The sequence below is a fragment of the Rhagoletis pomonella genome, unplaced genomic scaffold (assembly GCF_013731165.1).
Source record: "Rhagoletis pomonella isolate Grant_MI unplaced genomic scaffold, Rhpom_1.0 Rhpom_scaffold_00003, whole genome shotgun sequence".
Classification (NCBI taxonomy): domain Eukaryota; kingdom Metazoa; phylum Arthropoda; class Insecta; order Diptera; family Tephritidae; genus Rhagoletis; species Rhagoletis pomonella.
The window spans coordinates 74,782,699-74,798,484 of NW_023458557.1; the positions used below are offsets into that span (position 1 = coordinate 74,782,699).

At 35.0% G+C, this 15,786-nt stretch overlaps 1 protein-coding gene across 2 annotated transcripts in view; it reads right to left on the minus strand.

Annotated features, from left to right (window-relative positions):
• LOC118735526 (cGMP-dependent protein kinase, isozyme 1-like) overlaps nt 1-15,786 on the minus strand; it is a 150,744-nt gene that overhangs the window by 1,219 nt on the left and 133,739 nt on the right. For both annotated transcript variants that reach the window (XM_036465325.1, XM_036465327.1), the window contains exons 4-9: nt 5,475-5,989; nt 4,947-5,397; nt 2,815-3,184; nt 2,282-2,733; nt 1,985-2,148; nt 1,734-1,919 (exon numbers count right to left, since the gene is read on the minus strand). In XM_036465325.1, coding sequence (XP_036321218.1) covers nt 1,734-1,919; nt 1,985-2,148; nt 2,282-2,733; nt 2,815-3,184; nt 4,947-5,397; nt 5,475-5,989 — 2,138 coding nt within the window. The remainder of the gene's footprint in view (nt 1-1,733; nt 1,920-1,984; nt 2,149-2,281; nt 2,734-2,814; nt 3,185-4,946; nt 5,398-5,474; nt 5,990-15,786) is intronic.

The following is a 15,786-nucleotide window of genomic DNA, read 5'->3' on the forward strand; positions in this document are numbered from 1 at the left end:
TCTCCAAATTTTTTTTTCTTTTAAAAGATTGTCCCCAAATATCGGGCTTTCAAAGAAATAAAAAAGTTTAAATATTGTAATTTTGTAAGATATTACTTTTCAAAAAATTCGTTTTTTGTCCACATAGTTTTCCCTCCTAAAATGTTTAATTTTAAAACCCCACTATTTCTCTAAAAATTTTGCCCTTAATATTATTTTTAATTCTTATTACCAAAAAATAATTTTGGCCGAAAGAATAATTTTTATCAGAAAAATTTTTTTCTCCAAGAAATCATTAATTTGGTTTAACATATTTGTTTCCTAAAAACTAGTTTTCCCTAAATTATGTTTTCGTAAATTTTTTTGACATTTTTTTTCGAAAAAATTTAAATTAAAACAACTGAAAGGGTTAATGAAAAACTGCACCCGTGACAATGGCGGCTTTGATTTCTTGGTACAAAATGGCGTTAGTAATGAAAATAATATAGAAAATTTATTTTCACTTTAAATGGACTTTTTTTCTAAGTATGTGTTTTCAAAGAAATAACTTTCACAAAAAAAAATTTTGGTCAAATTTTTTTTTTAATATTGCAAATTTTTTAAATTGCTAGATATTACTTAAAAAAAAAATAATTTCTTCTACACAATTTTTTTCTTCTAAAAAATCTTAATTTTTTTCACCTGAAATGTTAAATCTTAAATAAGCGACTTTTCCCCGAAATATTATTTTTTAATTTTTATTACCAAAGCTAATTCTTCACGAAGGAATAATCTTTATCAAAAAATTTTTTTTCCAAAAAATCTTTAATTTGGTTGGTTTAACATATTTTTCCCCAAAAACTAGTTTTTCCTAAATTTTGTTTTTGATATTTTTTTTATACAAAAGTTTTTAAAACTTATATTAAAACTTTTTAAAACTTATATTAATTTTAATTTTAACTAAAAAAAGCTTTCTTTAATATTTAGAAAATTTTTACTACTACTACTACTTAATGAATATACGTACACTAACCAGAATATGTTTCCGTACAGTGTTTGTTTTTTAATATTTGCGATGTTTTTCATAATAATTTTTTTTCGTTAATTTTTAAAGCAAACAGTTCATTCTCAATCAAATGGCATGAAAATTAAATTCAAAGTTTTAAAAAATTTAGGAAAATTCGACAAATTTTCAGCAAATTTTCCAACTTTTGAACAACATTTTTAAGAATTCTTTGAGTAAGCAGTTTTGTAGTTCACTCAATTTCAGTGTAAGAAAGTGCAAGCTCTAAGTGGCTATAAACTACGGTTGATTTTTGAGATTTTTTTTTGTTGATGATGTTGCTCATTTTCTCCATATAACGGAGCGTGATAGTATTTTTGTATGAGAAAAATATCGAAGAGCGTCAGTAAACCAATTCTCAAAAATCAAAGGTAGATTATAGCCACTTAGAACTTGCACTTATCATACTGAAATCCTAAAAGGGTTAATTTAAAAAAATGCACCCATGACATTGGCTTTTTTGACTTCTTAGTATGTATAAAATGGCTGTGGCAATGAAAATAGTAAAGAAAATGATAACGGTATTCGCACTGCCGCTAGTGATAACTGTAATAGTAGTACAGTTGCGATATTGGTAATTGTAGCAGGGTTAATAGTAATAATAATGATGATAGCAATGACCGTGATAAAAGTAATGGTAGTTGTAATGATATGGTAATTGTAATGGTAATGGAAATAGCAGTCATATTGCTGCAGTTGTAATGGCACTCACTTATGCTTCTTAATATTTTGTATGCCTCCCTTTTGATAGCCCAAACGCTCTGCCGGCACATCACGACACAGTTTCTTGATCAATTGCACAGCCGAACGTGACATATGCTTAGGGAAATCGATCATATCAATACCCTTCAGAATTATATTGTAGGTTTTCATAGGATCTGTAGCAGTGAAGGGCGGACTGCAAAATAAAAATTTAAACTATAATTAAAACAGCCGGAAAAACTCAACTCTCTCATAACTTACGTGCCATTGAGCAGCTCATGTATGAGTATACCCAAAGCCCAATAGTCCACAGCACGATCGTGACCTTTGTTCAAAATAATTTCCGGTGCTACATATTCTGGCGTGCCGCAAAAAGTCCAAGTCTTGCTGCTATTGCCGATATATTTGGCAAAACCGAAGTCGACCTGCGGTTAAAGTAAAAGTTATCGTTTATCACATACTTTTGCAAGCTATGTTTGCAGAGTTATTTTAAAATTTCAAGCAGCTTCGAAAGCAAACAGCTTAAGACAATAGTTTGATTAAGTCTTCTCCACTTACGAGCTTCACATATCCCCTCTCGTCCAGCATCAAATTTTCCGGCTTGAGATCTCTATAGATAATGCCATGCGCATGCAAATACTCGAATGCTTGCAAGACGCAGCCAATTATGAACTGTGTAGCATTGTCGTCGAAGCAGCCACGATCGCGCAACATAGTCCATATCTCGCCACCCATACAGGCTTCGAGCAACATATACACATACTTCTCATCACGGAATGTGCGATAGAGGCGACAAATAAAGGGTGAATCGCAGGTAAGCATAATGGTGCGTTCGCTAAAGACATGCTCCTCCTGTTTGGTATCGACGATATGCTTCTTCTTAAGACACTTCAATGCAAATATATCAACGCTGTTCTCACGATAGGCTTTCACAAGTTCCACGCGTCCGAAACCGCCGATGCCGAGTGTGGCTACAACCTCCAAATCGGTGAGCTTCATGTCAGGGAACTCTGTGGTAGTGGGGAGCGAAAAAATTGGGGAAGAGCACTTTTAAAAATTCAATATTTGTAGTTGAATATAGGATCACTTACCTTGCTTCACATTGGCGCCGAAAATCTCTTTGGTCTTCTCCGCATACTTCATGGCCAGCACACGATTCTCATCGCCGTAGTTCTTTTCCTTCAACTCGCACAAATCGCCAATCAACTGCGTGAAGGAGTCACGATCCAGCGTTAAACACTCAACACCGGGCGCCATGGCGATAATATTTGCCGTACGTTTATCCTCATTGATGAGAGCCTGCTCACCAAAGTAATCACCACGTTCTAGTGTGCGTATCTCTTTCTCCTCGGAGGTGGGTGTTAACTTTTGTGTGACCTTGACGCTGCCTTGCGAAATGAGGAAGAAGGTGTCACCACTGGCGCCTTGGCGTATGATGTAAGTGCCAGCTGGATAGAATTCCTGTGGGGGGATAATTGTATTTGTAGTGGCTTGACTTTGAAATGTAAATTTTTTTTATTAAAAATCACTTAAAAAATTACTTATATTTACATCACTCTGTCGCATACATTTCTTAGATCGTTAGATTACTTTGAGTTTGGCTTTCTTGCGTTTATGGCGCGTGACTCTGTGTGTGCAACGTACTTTAATGCTTTATCGCAGCCACAACACATATTGAAACTGATAATCCAGTTTAAGCTGAAGGCAAATTTTTCGATTTGAAACTGCTGTAGGCATGTTTAAGAAAATGTTTGCTCTCTTTCTAGTCTTTATTCACTTTAAGGAAATGCATCTTATTTGCATGAAATTTTAAGTTCAAAAATTAATTTTTCGAAACGATTTTGAGCACGCAAGTTAATAGGCCTTTCGTAACGGCAGATAATTTAAAAGCATATTTCAACAACTCAAAAATAAAAAGATAAGTTTTGATTACGACATTTCGATACAAAATTTAAGGATTTATAATTTTTTTTTGAAAAATATGACTTCGATCAAAAGGTTAAGTTTAAAAAAATAAAGAAATTCTTCACTGAAAATTTCAAAACTATTAAATTTCGGATTTTTTTAAATTAAAAAAATTTTGGAAAAAATAACAATCTAAATATAAGGCAATTAACAAATTTCACAAATATTAATTCAATTATAAACTGAAGTTTCTTTGGAAAAATGTGGAATTTTTTTCAAAAGTAAATTTTTTATATAATGCTTTAAAAATTAAACAAATCTTGCACATAAAATGGGAAAACAATTAAAGTTCTGATTTCTTAAAGTTAAAAAATTCTTGGAAAAATTAAAAAATCTATACATATATAACGAAGTTCTGACACATATTTCTAAAGTTTATAACCAGTTATTTTCGCAAATACATATATTCGGAAGCAATGACAGTAATGAATATGTAACTATAAAAATATAATTTTTAAAACTTTGCCGCTAAGTGCTTAATACAATATAAAGGATTTCTAAAATATATTCGAAACTAAAACTTTAATGGGTAAAAAAAAATATTTTCTTAAACTTAATTTTACAAAATCCGATTACAAATGCCTTAAATTCATTCAGTAATGGTTTATAAGCTGAAACTTCATTTTTCGATCAAATTTATTTTCTCAATTAAATTCCTGAGTTTTTAAAACTTTTTCAGTAAAGAAGTATTTTCAAAAACATACACCAGTATTTAAAAGTTATGACTCTTTGTAGTTAATTTTTTTTTGTAATATTATTTTTTCTCCAAATTTGTCACCAAAGTCTGCTATTCAATTCGGAAACACTTGCTTTTACTAGAAAATTTCATAAATTAGGCGAACAAGAAATTTCGAAAATTTATTGGAGAACTGTTAACTGCATTGAATCTTTAATTTTGCTTGTGATTTATGCGCCTTAAAAAGTTTATAAAAAGTTTTTAGAAATCTATAAACAAATCCAAACGTAAGTAATTTCGAAAATTAAAACTTTATTTTGTATTATTTAGACACATTATAAAATTTTTTTTAGAGGTACATAACCTGAATCTATAGCTCTGATTTCAAAAAAATGCCCGATGCAAAATAAAAACCTCGAAATAATACTCGTTTTTCTGAAAATGTATTTCCAAAAAATTTTTCACTAAGGCCTAAACCTACATATATTTTAAAATAATCTAGGATTCTTGCTTCCTTATCTTAATACTTGAATAAAGTATTTAAAAATTTAATTTTATACAAATAAATTTGACCACACTCACCACTTCCAGCACATCGGCTATTTTCGCCAACACCTCCATGCTGAGATTCTTTAGCAGCGGCACCGATCTCAAAAAGTTCACGCTATTCTCGATCCTTTGCATGCCCGTACGCATCATGATCTGTTGGAAGACTCGACGATCTAGCACCCATACACGCGCATCTGATAAGACGCGTATCGAAGCGGTACGCGTGCAATTGTAGAGTATGGCAAGCTCACCGAAAGCCTTGCCCGGTCCCATGACGCTCAGCACAATGCCACCTTTGACCACCTCAAATTCACCCTCCGCCGAAACGTAAAGATGAGCGCCCACCTCACCTTCGCGCACCACAAACTCTCCCTTGGCGATCGCCAGCGGATACATGGATTCAACAAGTTCGCGTACTTGCGAAGCGTCGATATTCTTGAGAAAATCATTGTCCATTATAGCGTCTTTGATGAGTTGTTTGGAACTGTGTTAGAGAATGAAAATGCATATAAGATTTGATGTAAGAAATATGTATTTTGCTGGAAGAAAGCTTTAACGCACCTGAAATCCTTTTCATATTTCGGTGTGGGCACATTGATCGACTGCTGCATGGAAGTTTCACAACTTTCGCCGGAAACACCCTGTTTCTTGAGCACTGGCGCGTGTAGCTGCGCTGACATGGGCGTCAATTTCGACTTAACGCCGTTGCATGTTGACGCGGTGGCCGCCGCCTCGGCTGCCGTTTGTGCTGCTGCCGCATCCAAGGCGATCTCCACCGGTTGATTATTGACAGCATTTGAGCTGGTCAGTGCACAGGTTACAGCAGTGTTGCCGGTGTCAGTTGTTGCCGTTGACTCGCTGATATTCGATTCGACCGAGGTGCTATTCTCCGGTGTGAGTTGTCGAATGCGTGGCGTCGAATTGCTGTCTGTTTCGAATTTTTTCTTGCATACTGTACAAATTTGATTCGGACTGGCGAGTAGAAAGCTATTGGGTGATGGGGCGGGAGCTGTGGGTGATGGTGGTAGATCGGCGATAGCTATGGGTAGTGGATTGGCCGTTTGCTGAAGAACACTCTGTAATTGTTGGAAGAAGGAACGTTAAGATTAAAGCACATGGTTTAAAAGGCAAATAAATTCATAAAATTAAAGATCTGTAAAAGTTTTAAAATGGCTTGTTGTAATTATTTCCCCGCTTTATAACTTGATAAGTGTTTCGATCTGAAAGTTTCGCTACTAAATCTTGGTCCTACTACTATTGGTTCCTATAACCATTTTTTCCTCCTTGGTTACATTTATTAAACCAAGCCTTCGTTCCTTAGGCATTTTTGCTAAGTATCGAGCCCGGGCTTTTTACGTTTTGGTCTTTTATCACGTCATTATTGGATCTTCCAACTTTGATTGTAAGCATACTGCCTATACGATTTACAGTCGCCGTTAAAACCTTTCTCCGTGACTAAAATTTTTGTTAAGGTGCAAGTTATTTCAACGTGTTGACTGCGAGATTTTAGTTTCTTTTACTAGTCTGAATTCATGCTTGGGCCACACCAAAGGAGGAGAGCCGTCTTATCCGCTTGGTTTCAGATGGATACCTCTGCCAAAATTGCTAAGGCGGGTACAGGGTCAAATAATAAATAAGAAGAAGATTCCGGGGTCTGTGTGAGGGCTTCCGGCTAGGCTACTCCACGGAATCTTTTTTCACGAAGAGGAAGTTTCGAAATCTTGCATACCGCGTCAGTGGGGAACTAAACCTTACTGTCCTTTATCGGATTTCCCCCCGGTACTACCGTTAAGTATTTCATTTTCATTCGGAAGGATCTATATTTTGGCTTCAGCGGTGAAGCTTTGAGCTTTTTAAAAGGAGTCCGAGCGAAGTTTTGGTCCGAGGCGAGATATCGCCATATGGTCAACTTACTTACTTAATGTTGGTTGAAACAAGTGAAACTTACAAGAAATTTTTTAAATAAATATAGAATTCAAAATTTCGTAGACTCCAATATCGACAACTTATTTAGCATCAATGCATTTTATTGCATTTAGCAGGCAATGTTCAATTAATAGGACGAATGCTAAAAACATCCCAACATATTGATGTATAAAAATATAACACTTGTCCAAGAAAACTACATAAATTAAATTTATCAGACACGTGGGTATCACGCGTTTTGATTCATTCCACATTAAAAAAAAAAACATACATAATAAATTCAATTGCCATTTAAGCGCACAAAAGCATATGTATACAAATTACTCCTGCGTGCTGGGCAGTGTATGTACAATGTACACCACTGTAATATGAAAACAAACAAAAAATATTATATATTTGTATGCGATTTGCATTTATAAACGTTCAATGAATTCAATCAGCGCAAAGAGCGAAACAAATTAACACTTAGTTAATTTGGAATAACCATCAAAACAAATATAAAATATGATTAATTACAGTGGTGCCCAAATGGTCAATGTGTGCCTGATACTGTTTCCAATTGGATGGAATGCTGTATATGAAGTGATTTGATCTTAAGTAGATCACGTGCACGCGACTTGTTTGTGCACACCATCATTGAGTGTATGAAATGGGGCATACATACATACATAGGTATTGCATTTGCGAGGTATTACGAGGAGTAAACATATGGTTAACTGTGGTTTTAACTGTTCTTCGCAGTATACGCGTAAATTTTCGTACTTTAAAACGAGGGAGTCAGTATGGGCGCACATTGGGTTAGTCTGAACGTGTAGGACCCTGCCGGGAAACAGCTCGGTAGCTCCGCTAAGTGCTGAGTTACCTAACGCTACTGGGAAGCTATCTAAAAAAATAATGTTATATATATTAGGCATGCAAAGTTTTGCACTTGCTTATAGAGTAGTGACAGCGCTGGGCGTTGCTGGTATATATTATTCTCTTTCGCCATTTCCCATACAGCCGACGATAAAGCTTTGAAATAATTTTAAATATAAACCGATGGGCTCGATTTACACTGCTAACTAACCAGACGCCTTTCAGTCTAAAGAGTTAATGCCTTATTACTTAGTTCTAGAAAGCTCTTTGGCCATCTGTCGGACCACTTCCAGTCGATAGGGTTATACAAGTTCATATAAGTATTGGGGTATCAGTTATTGTCTGCGTCGACCTGAAACCCATTTGTATCCGGTCATGCAGTTGCCTGAAAAGTCTAGGTTAGAGTGGCTGCTCCGCGCAGAGAGCGGAGCACACGTGTGCTGGAAAAGCCCGTTGTGATACCACTGGCCGAAGCCATTTGTTTCTTTCCCTCCCTTACTAATTGAACCACCGAGTGCGTTTTATATAGCACAAAAAGTCGAGAACGTTCGTCGAGTTAAATTCGGCTAAACAATCTGGAAAGTACTTGTTGAAGAATTTGTTTGCGTGTGTTGGCCAGGGCGGGACAATGGCAGAGATAGTGTTCGATGGTCTCCACCTATTCCTCGTTTCTGCAACTGCGACAGAAATTCTAACCTTTTTCCATGTGTGCCCATCAGACAATGTCCGGTGCTTACTCCTAATACTAATCTGAGAGAGGAGCGGTCCAGCCGGGTAAGAGCTATGGATCGCTTTACATCAATCTTTGGCCTAATTTGCCTGGTAGTACGGCAGGTGGTTTCCACAGTCCACCTTATACATATTTACTTCCTCAACGAGTATCGCCTTCAATCTGTGTTTGCAGGAGGTAAGAGGTATGCCCGCATTCCGAGCAGAATTTACTTCAGATATTTCCGCCCCTCCTTGTCAGCTCGTCGGCTAGGCAGTTGAGATGGATTTCCCGATGTCCAGGGACCCATACAAGAGCCAAGGGGCATTTTGATGCCAGCAGGTTGAGAGCCTTCCTACATTCTATGGCTACTTTGGACGCTGTTTCGTTAGAATTGAGGGATTTGCTAGCAGCCTGGTTGTCAGAATAGATAGAAATGGGCCGTCCTGGAGGCGCGGAGCCGCCCCCATTATGGCGTTTAATTTTGCTTGAAAAACGCTAAATGGTCCGGTAAGCGAAAACTGAGGTTTAGCGCGAGTTCGTTAGAGTAGATCCCGCTACCCACTCTTTTGTTAAGCTTGGAACCATCTGTATATATGGCCGTATACCCTGCAAAGTCTATTTGACCTGTAAATTTTTGGGAAGGGAATTTTATAGCACACACAATTTTAGTATGATAAAGTGTATGGTTGCTTCCGCTATGAGTTCACGTTGATTTTTAATAACTTTTTTAATTTTCTAAAAATCCAGATTAGAACTCTTAAAATTTGGTTGAAGATTTTATTGAATTTGGTATAAAAATAAAACCTTTGATTATTATGGTTGCGGTTATAACATTAACATACATATTTGTACAAAGCAGCTACCATATGTGGAATTTATACTTAGTACCATATGTAAAGGCTTCTGTTTCGGCAGAAAGTTCCAAATGAAAATTCGTGACCGCGAAGATTGTCGCAACGGGCTCCCTGCTATTGACTTCGGATAGGTACACACACGGTTCAAGGATAGACGACAAAGCAGGTGCAGGTACTTGTGAACCTGGTACAAAAATTTCAATACACATGAGCAGATGTTCCAGGTTGAAGTATTAGGAATCTAGTCTTGTGCCAAATTACAGCTCGAAAAAGGTTTAAGATATGTCTTTTTTGTTATTTTTCAGATTGCCAAGCAGTCACCTAGGCCCTCTCTTACAGAATGATGAAATGCATACATACTTGGTATAGACTGATATGGCAGCTTTAAATATTTTGGCTGCAAAAATTACGCTAATACAGTCGCTAACGATCTCCAGCTGCCTTTTTAGGACAGTAACCATTTTGTGGTCTCAGTTAATCATCTTCGAAAGACATAATTTCTGGGTGGACCTTTTCAAAAAAAAGCTATTATTCTATTTAATAGAACCGACATCAGACTACTGTCTGGGTACTCAACTAGTAACCACCAAGACTTCAAAAAACATTCGGCTTTGGCCAGACAAATATTAATCCATTTTAAAGCTCCAATGGTCGAAAGCTTGATTTAATAAAGAATTCGCTTACCACGATTCTTTAAGGTTTCAATACGAAAACCGATGGTATCTTGGGCATACTGAGTGAGGGATTTTTTAGAGATACAGTAAATGTTTCAAGTTACAGTGTCGCATATTCTGCTAAACCCAAACACTTGACTTACTAGCTTCCCTCGACGCTCTCCTGGATCTTGTTGTAAACGACAGCGCCAAAGCACTTGAACTTATGAGGACACAATCTAGCGAAACTCAGCATTGAACACATAAAAAATAGCTATATTAGAATGAGTTCCGCAGTTAAAAGCAAGTTTATCGTCTCCATATCATTTGTGACGAAATTTCCTCTGAGAATAAATGCCTTTGAATAGGCAAAGACTGGCTAGTTCTTATTTTCAGATACATTTATATTTTGTGATATGTTAATGTTTTATTATTATATTATTTATATTTATAGAACATTCGATTAAATGTAATTGAGTAAAAAAAAATAATTCAGCAAAAGAGCTGCACATATCATGCACTTAATTTCCCATCGTCCAAGCATTGCGCCAAGCGCACAAAGATGGTATCCCTTCAGTAGAAATGATGAACTTTGGCCACAGAAAAGTATTTGCAATATCTTGCAGTTAAATGCCTGGGCACATAAGCAACAAAAAAAAAACAACATTTAATTGAATAGTTTACATTTTAACAAGCGACAAACAAATAAAGAAAATCAGATAACAGGCGCGAGTGCATAACCCATATGAATGCGTTTGTGTGTGCATTCGTGTACTATTTTATGAACAAATAGATAGCTCTTTTTAAAAAAGGAAAAATAAGAAGAAAACAACGGGCTATCATAAGGGTAACATCAGTGACTTGCTGTGAAGTCTGGGCACTTAGCAATGCAGATGATAAGGCGGTCGAGAATAATTTTCGACAAAAGGCGATATCTGCTTGTAGGATATCTAAACTTGCATATATGTACATATATGTAGTTAGGTATGTACATATGAATGCTTTTGCAGTGGCGAGCGAAAAGTATGGAAGTATTGCGCTGCATTTGACGTCAGCTTGTGTTAAAAAAATAAGTAAAAATATGAGAATAAATTGAGGAAAATATTCAAATCACTAAGTGGCCGGGTGTTGCTGTCAATGTGTCGGTGCAAATGTCAGCCAACGAATTTCCATATACAAAATGTACATTTGTATGTACATATGTATGTATTTTCGCTAAGCGCACACAATGAAGTTCTAGTTGTTGTTTACTGTGTGCGCTCCGTATATTTCATTTCTTTGATTGCATTTTATATAATATTTGCACGAAAAATTTACACTTAGAGTAGATATTTGTATACACACATATATCTAGTACATAATCTAGATTTTAATACGTTGAGTTAGTTGTAAAGTGTTGGCATTTCATAAATCAAATTTTTCACCTTATTTAGCTTGCACTAATTTGAAAAGTCTACCGGTGTTAAAAATTAACTGCTTCCAGAAAGTAAATTTTTCTTATTTTTGCATGTACATTAGACTGAACCACCTTGCAAGCAAACAAAAAATTTGCCGTACAGCTCAGAGACTCAAGTATTTTTGCAAGACCATTTCGAAAAATTCTTTTTTTTTTTTTTAGGCCGAAGCCAGCAGTATCCTATGTATGTACACGAAAAAAATGAAAAAACCTTCCTTAGTAAAAGATGAATGACTTCTGGCGAGCTTTAATTTACTGACATTATGGGGCGTAGGTTGATACATATGTATGTATTTCCTTGGGAAATGTTTAATGGTTTTTGTCGAGCTTTACATTGCAATTCTGACTAAGATAGCAAAAAGACTTTCGTAAGACAAATGGCAGGATAATTCGAAAGGCTTTTGTTATTCTAACGCAAAAGTCTTAGAATAAAAGCTCTCTCATACACTAGTGGTGAAAAATTGTTTAGAGTGCAAGCACTTTTAAGTACATCAATTAGCTCGCGTCTCGCCAATAGTTGCGATTTTTTTTTTTTATTAAAATGTTTATATATTTGAATTTAATATGAATTTGTTCTTTTTAAATTTAAATTTTAAGATTTTATTGTTTTAAAAAAGATATATACTTTTTATTTTCATTTAATTTTTAACTTTCATTTTATGTATTTTTAAAACTTTTAAATGTAATTGTTTTAAAATGAATACTTTTTTAGTTTCATTAAATTTTTAGGAACTTATTTTATTTTGCTCTTTTTTGAATATCTTTTTCTTTCTTTTTTAGTTAATTTTTTTTTTTAAGTTTTTAAACTTAACTGTTTACAAAAGAAAGATACTTTTCTTTAAATTCAGTTAATATTAAGAAACTTATTTTATTTATTTCTACCTTATGTTTTAAATTTAATTTAGTTTTATTGTGTTAATTTTAGATTTTACTGTTTTAAAAAGAATTTTTTTAAATTTAATTTTTTTTAGGATCTTATTTTATATATTTTTTTAATTTCATTTTATTTTAATCTCAAGATTTTGTTTTAAAAATAAAAATATTTTTATTATTTTTTATTGTTTTTAGTACTACTATTTAATTAAAAGACAGTGGTGAGTTAAAAGTCAGTTGCAAGAATCGCCCTGTTAACTTACTGACATTAGGGTGGTACGTTAGGGCGATAAGAACTGAGATCTGATGGGTTAGTAATAGACCTGTGTACTTTGAGATCTATGAAGGCTGCAAAAAAAGATCGGACTGTAAATGCCGAAGATATCACAAAAAATGTACGTTCGGGTAAAAAAAAAGTTTCTAAGTATTTGGTCGAGCTTCTCTAATTTGTGATGTGCCGCCTGATGTTATAACACAAACGAAGAACCTAAAATTGTACGCCGCCTGCGGCGAATAGTTTTATGAAAAGCATTTTCAACCGCTTTTAGAACAAACTTTTCCTAATTTAGATGCTGCTCGGACCTGGGATCGAACGCAGGTCTTACGGAGTGATAATACGCAACCCTACCACTCAGCCACAGCGGCATAAAAAAAAATATTATTCAATATTTTGAAAAAGGGCCTGCGAAAGCAAAAAGCTTAACTCACTTTTGCATGACTTTCGTTATACGCATTTTTCAGCAAGAAAGACTATACACTGAACTTTATTTGAACGCCGCATGCACCCACTTTTTTTTTGACGATGACATAGCTTCCAAACACATACAAAAAAGATAAGGGTAAATAGTTTGTTTTGTTCGTAGAAAAGTGAGGAGTTGACGCATGTTTATGTTGCCATTGCAGTTGCTGTTATTTTGCATAAAATTCTAAAATTAGTCACATAATATTTACACGAACGCTGCTTCAGTGCGATAACCTTCGACCACAAATACTAAGGAAACGACAAAGAAAATGGTAACGCTAAACAACAAGAAAAAATGTACACAACTTTAATAAAGCAAAAAGAAAAAAAAATATCAAAATAAACACTCCTAAAAAGTAAACTGCACCTCATGTTTGAATTTCCGCCTAACTGCTCCAAATAACTAAAATGACTAAACGTGGAATTGGAACGTGTATTTTTGTATGTTAAACGACTAATTAAACGCCGCTTCTATGTAGATTTATTTTGCTTTAACCCAGATAGTCGCATAAGCGTACGCATGTAGTTTTAAATAAGACTATTACTTAATTAGGAAGAAGATTCTTTATGTTGACGGTCTAAAGAAATGTGACGAGAGCAGAAGAGACAAAGATAGAAGACTTGTGGCCCAAGTCATTGGCGGTGCTGCTTATAGTCCTGCAGCATAATGGAAATGTGCCTTCTTTGAAAGACCTCTAGGGCAGTCGATACACTTAATAAGCTGAAATTAAAGCCTATACTTCGTATTTTTGAGAAGCATCTTCTAAAGAAACCTATATAAATTTACCTACTTATCTGTTAAATTGGTCTGATTGTGACTATCCTTTAAAAAGATGCCTAAATAATGAAAGGTAGAAGGAAGAATTTTATAAATGCGGTTCGAAGAAACTTACACCAAGGAATATCGCTACCATTTTTAACACTTGGACAAGGGCGGTTATGCTTCACTTGGGAATGCACACCGAACCTTTGCCTACTCGGATCAACATACACATCCACAATGGTCAATCAAGCCATGAGCGACGGCAAAATCTTACAATCGTCCGTCGACAGCATTGAACTTTCAGCAAAGACAATGAAAAGTTGCTGAAAAAATTGTATGAACCGTCCGCCCAATTGAACGTAATGAAACAAGCTTCTGACCAATCACAACACAGACTCGGAAGACCCATGTAAGATCATAATTTGCTTAGCCGGAGTCTAGTATTGCAAGAGAGGGAATATAATTTATGACGTTTTATTTTAGTTATACCGAAAATAGTTACCTTCTTATTGTCCACTTTGCAAAAACAGTAAAGAGAGAGCAATTAGAGGGATACATTGTTGGCCGAAAACAAAAAAAAACCAAATAAATTTACTCACGAAGCAGAATCTATATTTGCAAAAAAATATATAAAAAAAGTTTTTTTTTAACAGCGGCAATCAATGGCCATGAAAAAAAGCTTCTCATAAAATGCATTTGCCGTTCGGAGTTGGCGTAAAACTGTAAGTCCCTTCATTTGTGTAACAACACCATGACATACCATAAATTGGAGGAGAAGCTTGGCCAAACGCTTAGTATAAGTGTAAGCGCCTAAATATTATTATTATTACACTAGCAAATACCCTGTGTGATTCCCTACGCCTTAAAAGTATTTTGTTTTGCCTCCCAAAACTCTTAGACTTTTCAGGCGTTGCGAGCTTTCCAGGCTTTGAGCAATAGCTGAATTGTATAGCTGAAAGTATAAAAAGCGTGGCACCCCTGAAAAGCTTGCTGTGGAGTTGTATTCTTATGGTCTCATTCATAAAAAATAAAATACATTTAAAGAGTTTTATGAAGTGAGATTTTCAAAAAAATTTTCGATTTATGAAGCATTTTTAATTTTTTTTTATGAATGCACCCGCAGTTAATATAGTATTTCCGAAGGTATTTAGAAAGTAGGTAAAATATTGACTTCTCCTGGAAATTTAATTTACAACAGCGATGGGCAGAGAGAGCTTTTACTCTGCGCGCGCCTATACAATATATATATAGAGAGCTTAAAAGAGCTTTGCACTCGAGTCAATATATCGCGCACGTTCTTCAAAGGTGTACATATTAATTCGACATTTACTTTATCTTATCAATGTAATTGTATAAAATTTTTCAAACAGTTGGCAACCCTCCTCAAAAATATTTTCGGCAGCTAGCTTTCCTAAATCTCTTTAGCTTCATTCCCTAAATAACAATATTTAATTTATCTGCTCAATTAAATGAAATTAACATTTTCAATCAGGTGGCAACCTTCCCCAAAAATATTTTCGGCTAAAAAGCCATCTGAAATCTCGTTGCTTTGACAGCCATATTGCAATATTTACTCTATTTTATCAATTTACTTAAACTGCAATTTCCAAACAGGTGGCCACTCCTTCAATTTTTCTGCACATTTAAAGTCAGACCTCTAGAAATGCATATGTAGGAGAGAACTTGCTTCCAGTGATGCGCACTCAAACATACAGACAAAAATTCTAAAAATTGTTGATTTGGCTTCTGTTGCCCTAATAAAGACCGTCATTTTAATTTTTCTTTAATATCTAGATATAATATACAGACATTGGCCTGTTACACTTTTATCATAAGTATAGATAGCTAAAAGCATCGAAATTATTCTTCAATTGACTTGTTTTTGTTTTAAGTTCAATAAATATTTAAAAATCACCTCATCCAATTCTGCTCGATTCTCAATCTCGGCATTTTCTTCTTTCTGTTGAAAAAACGTTGATAACTTTTGCCAAATTCGCGTAATACAGCCCAAATTTCTATACTGATCAGACAACATACTC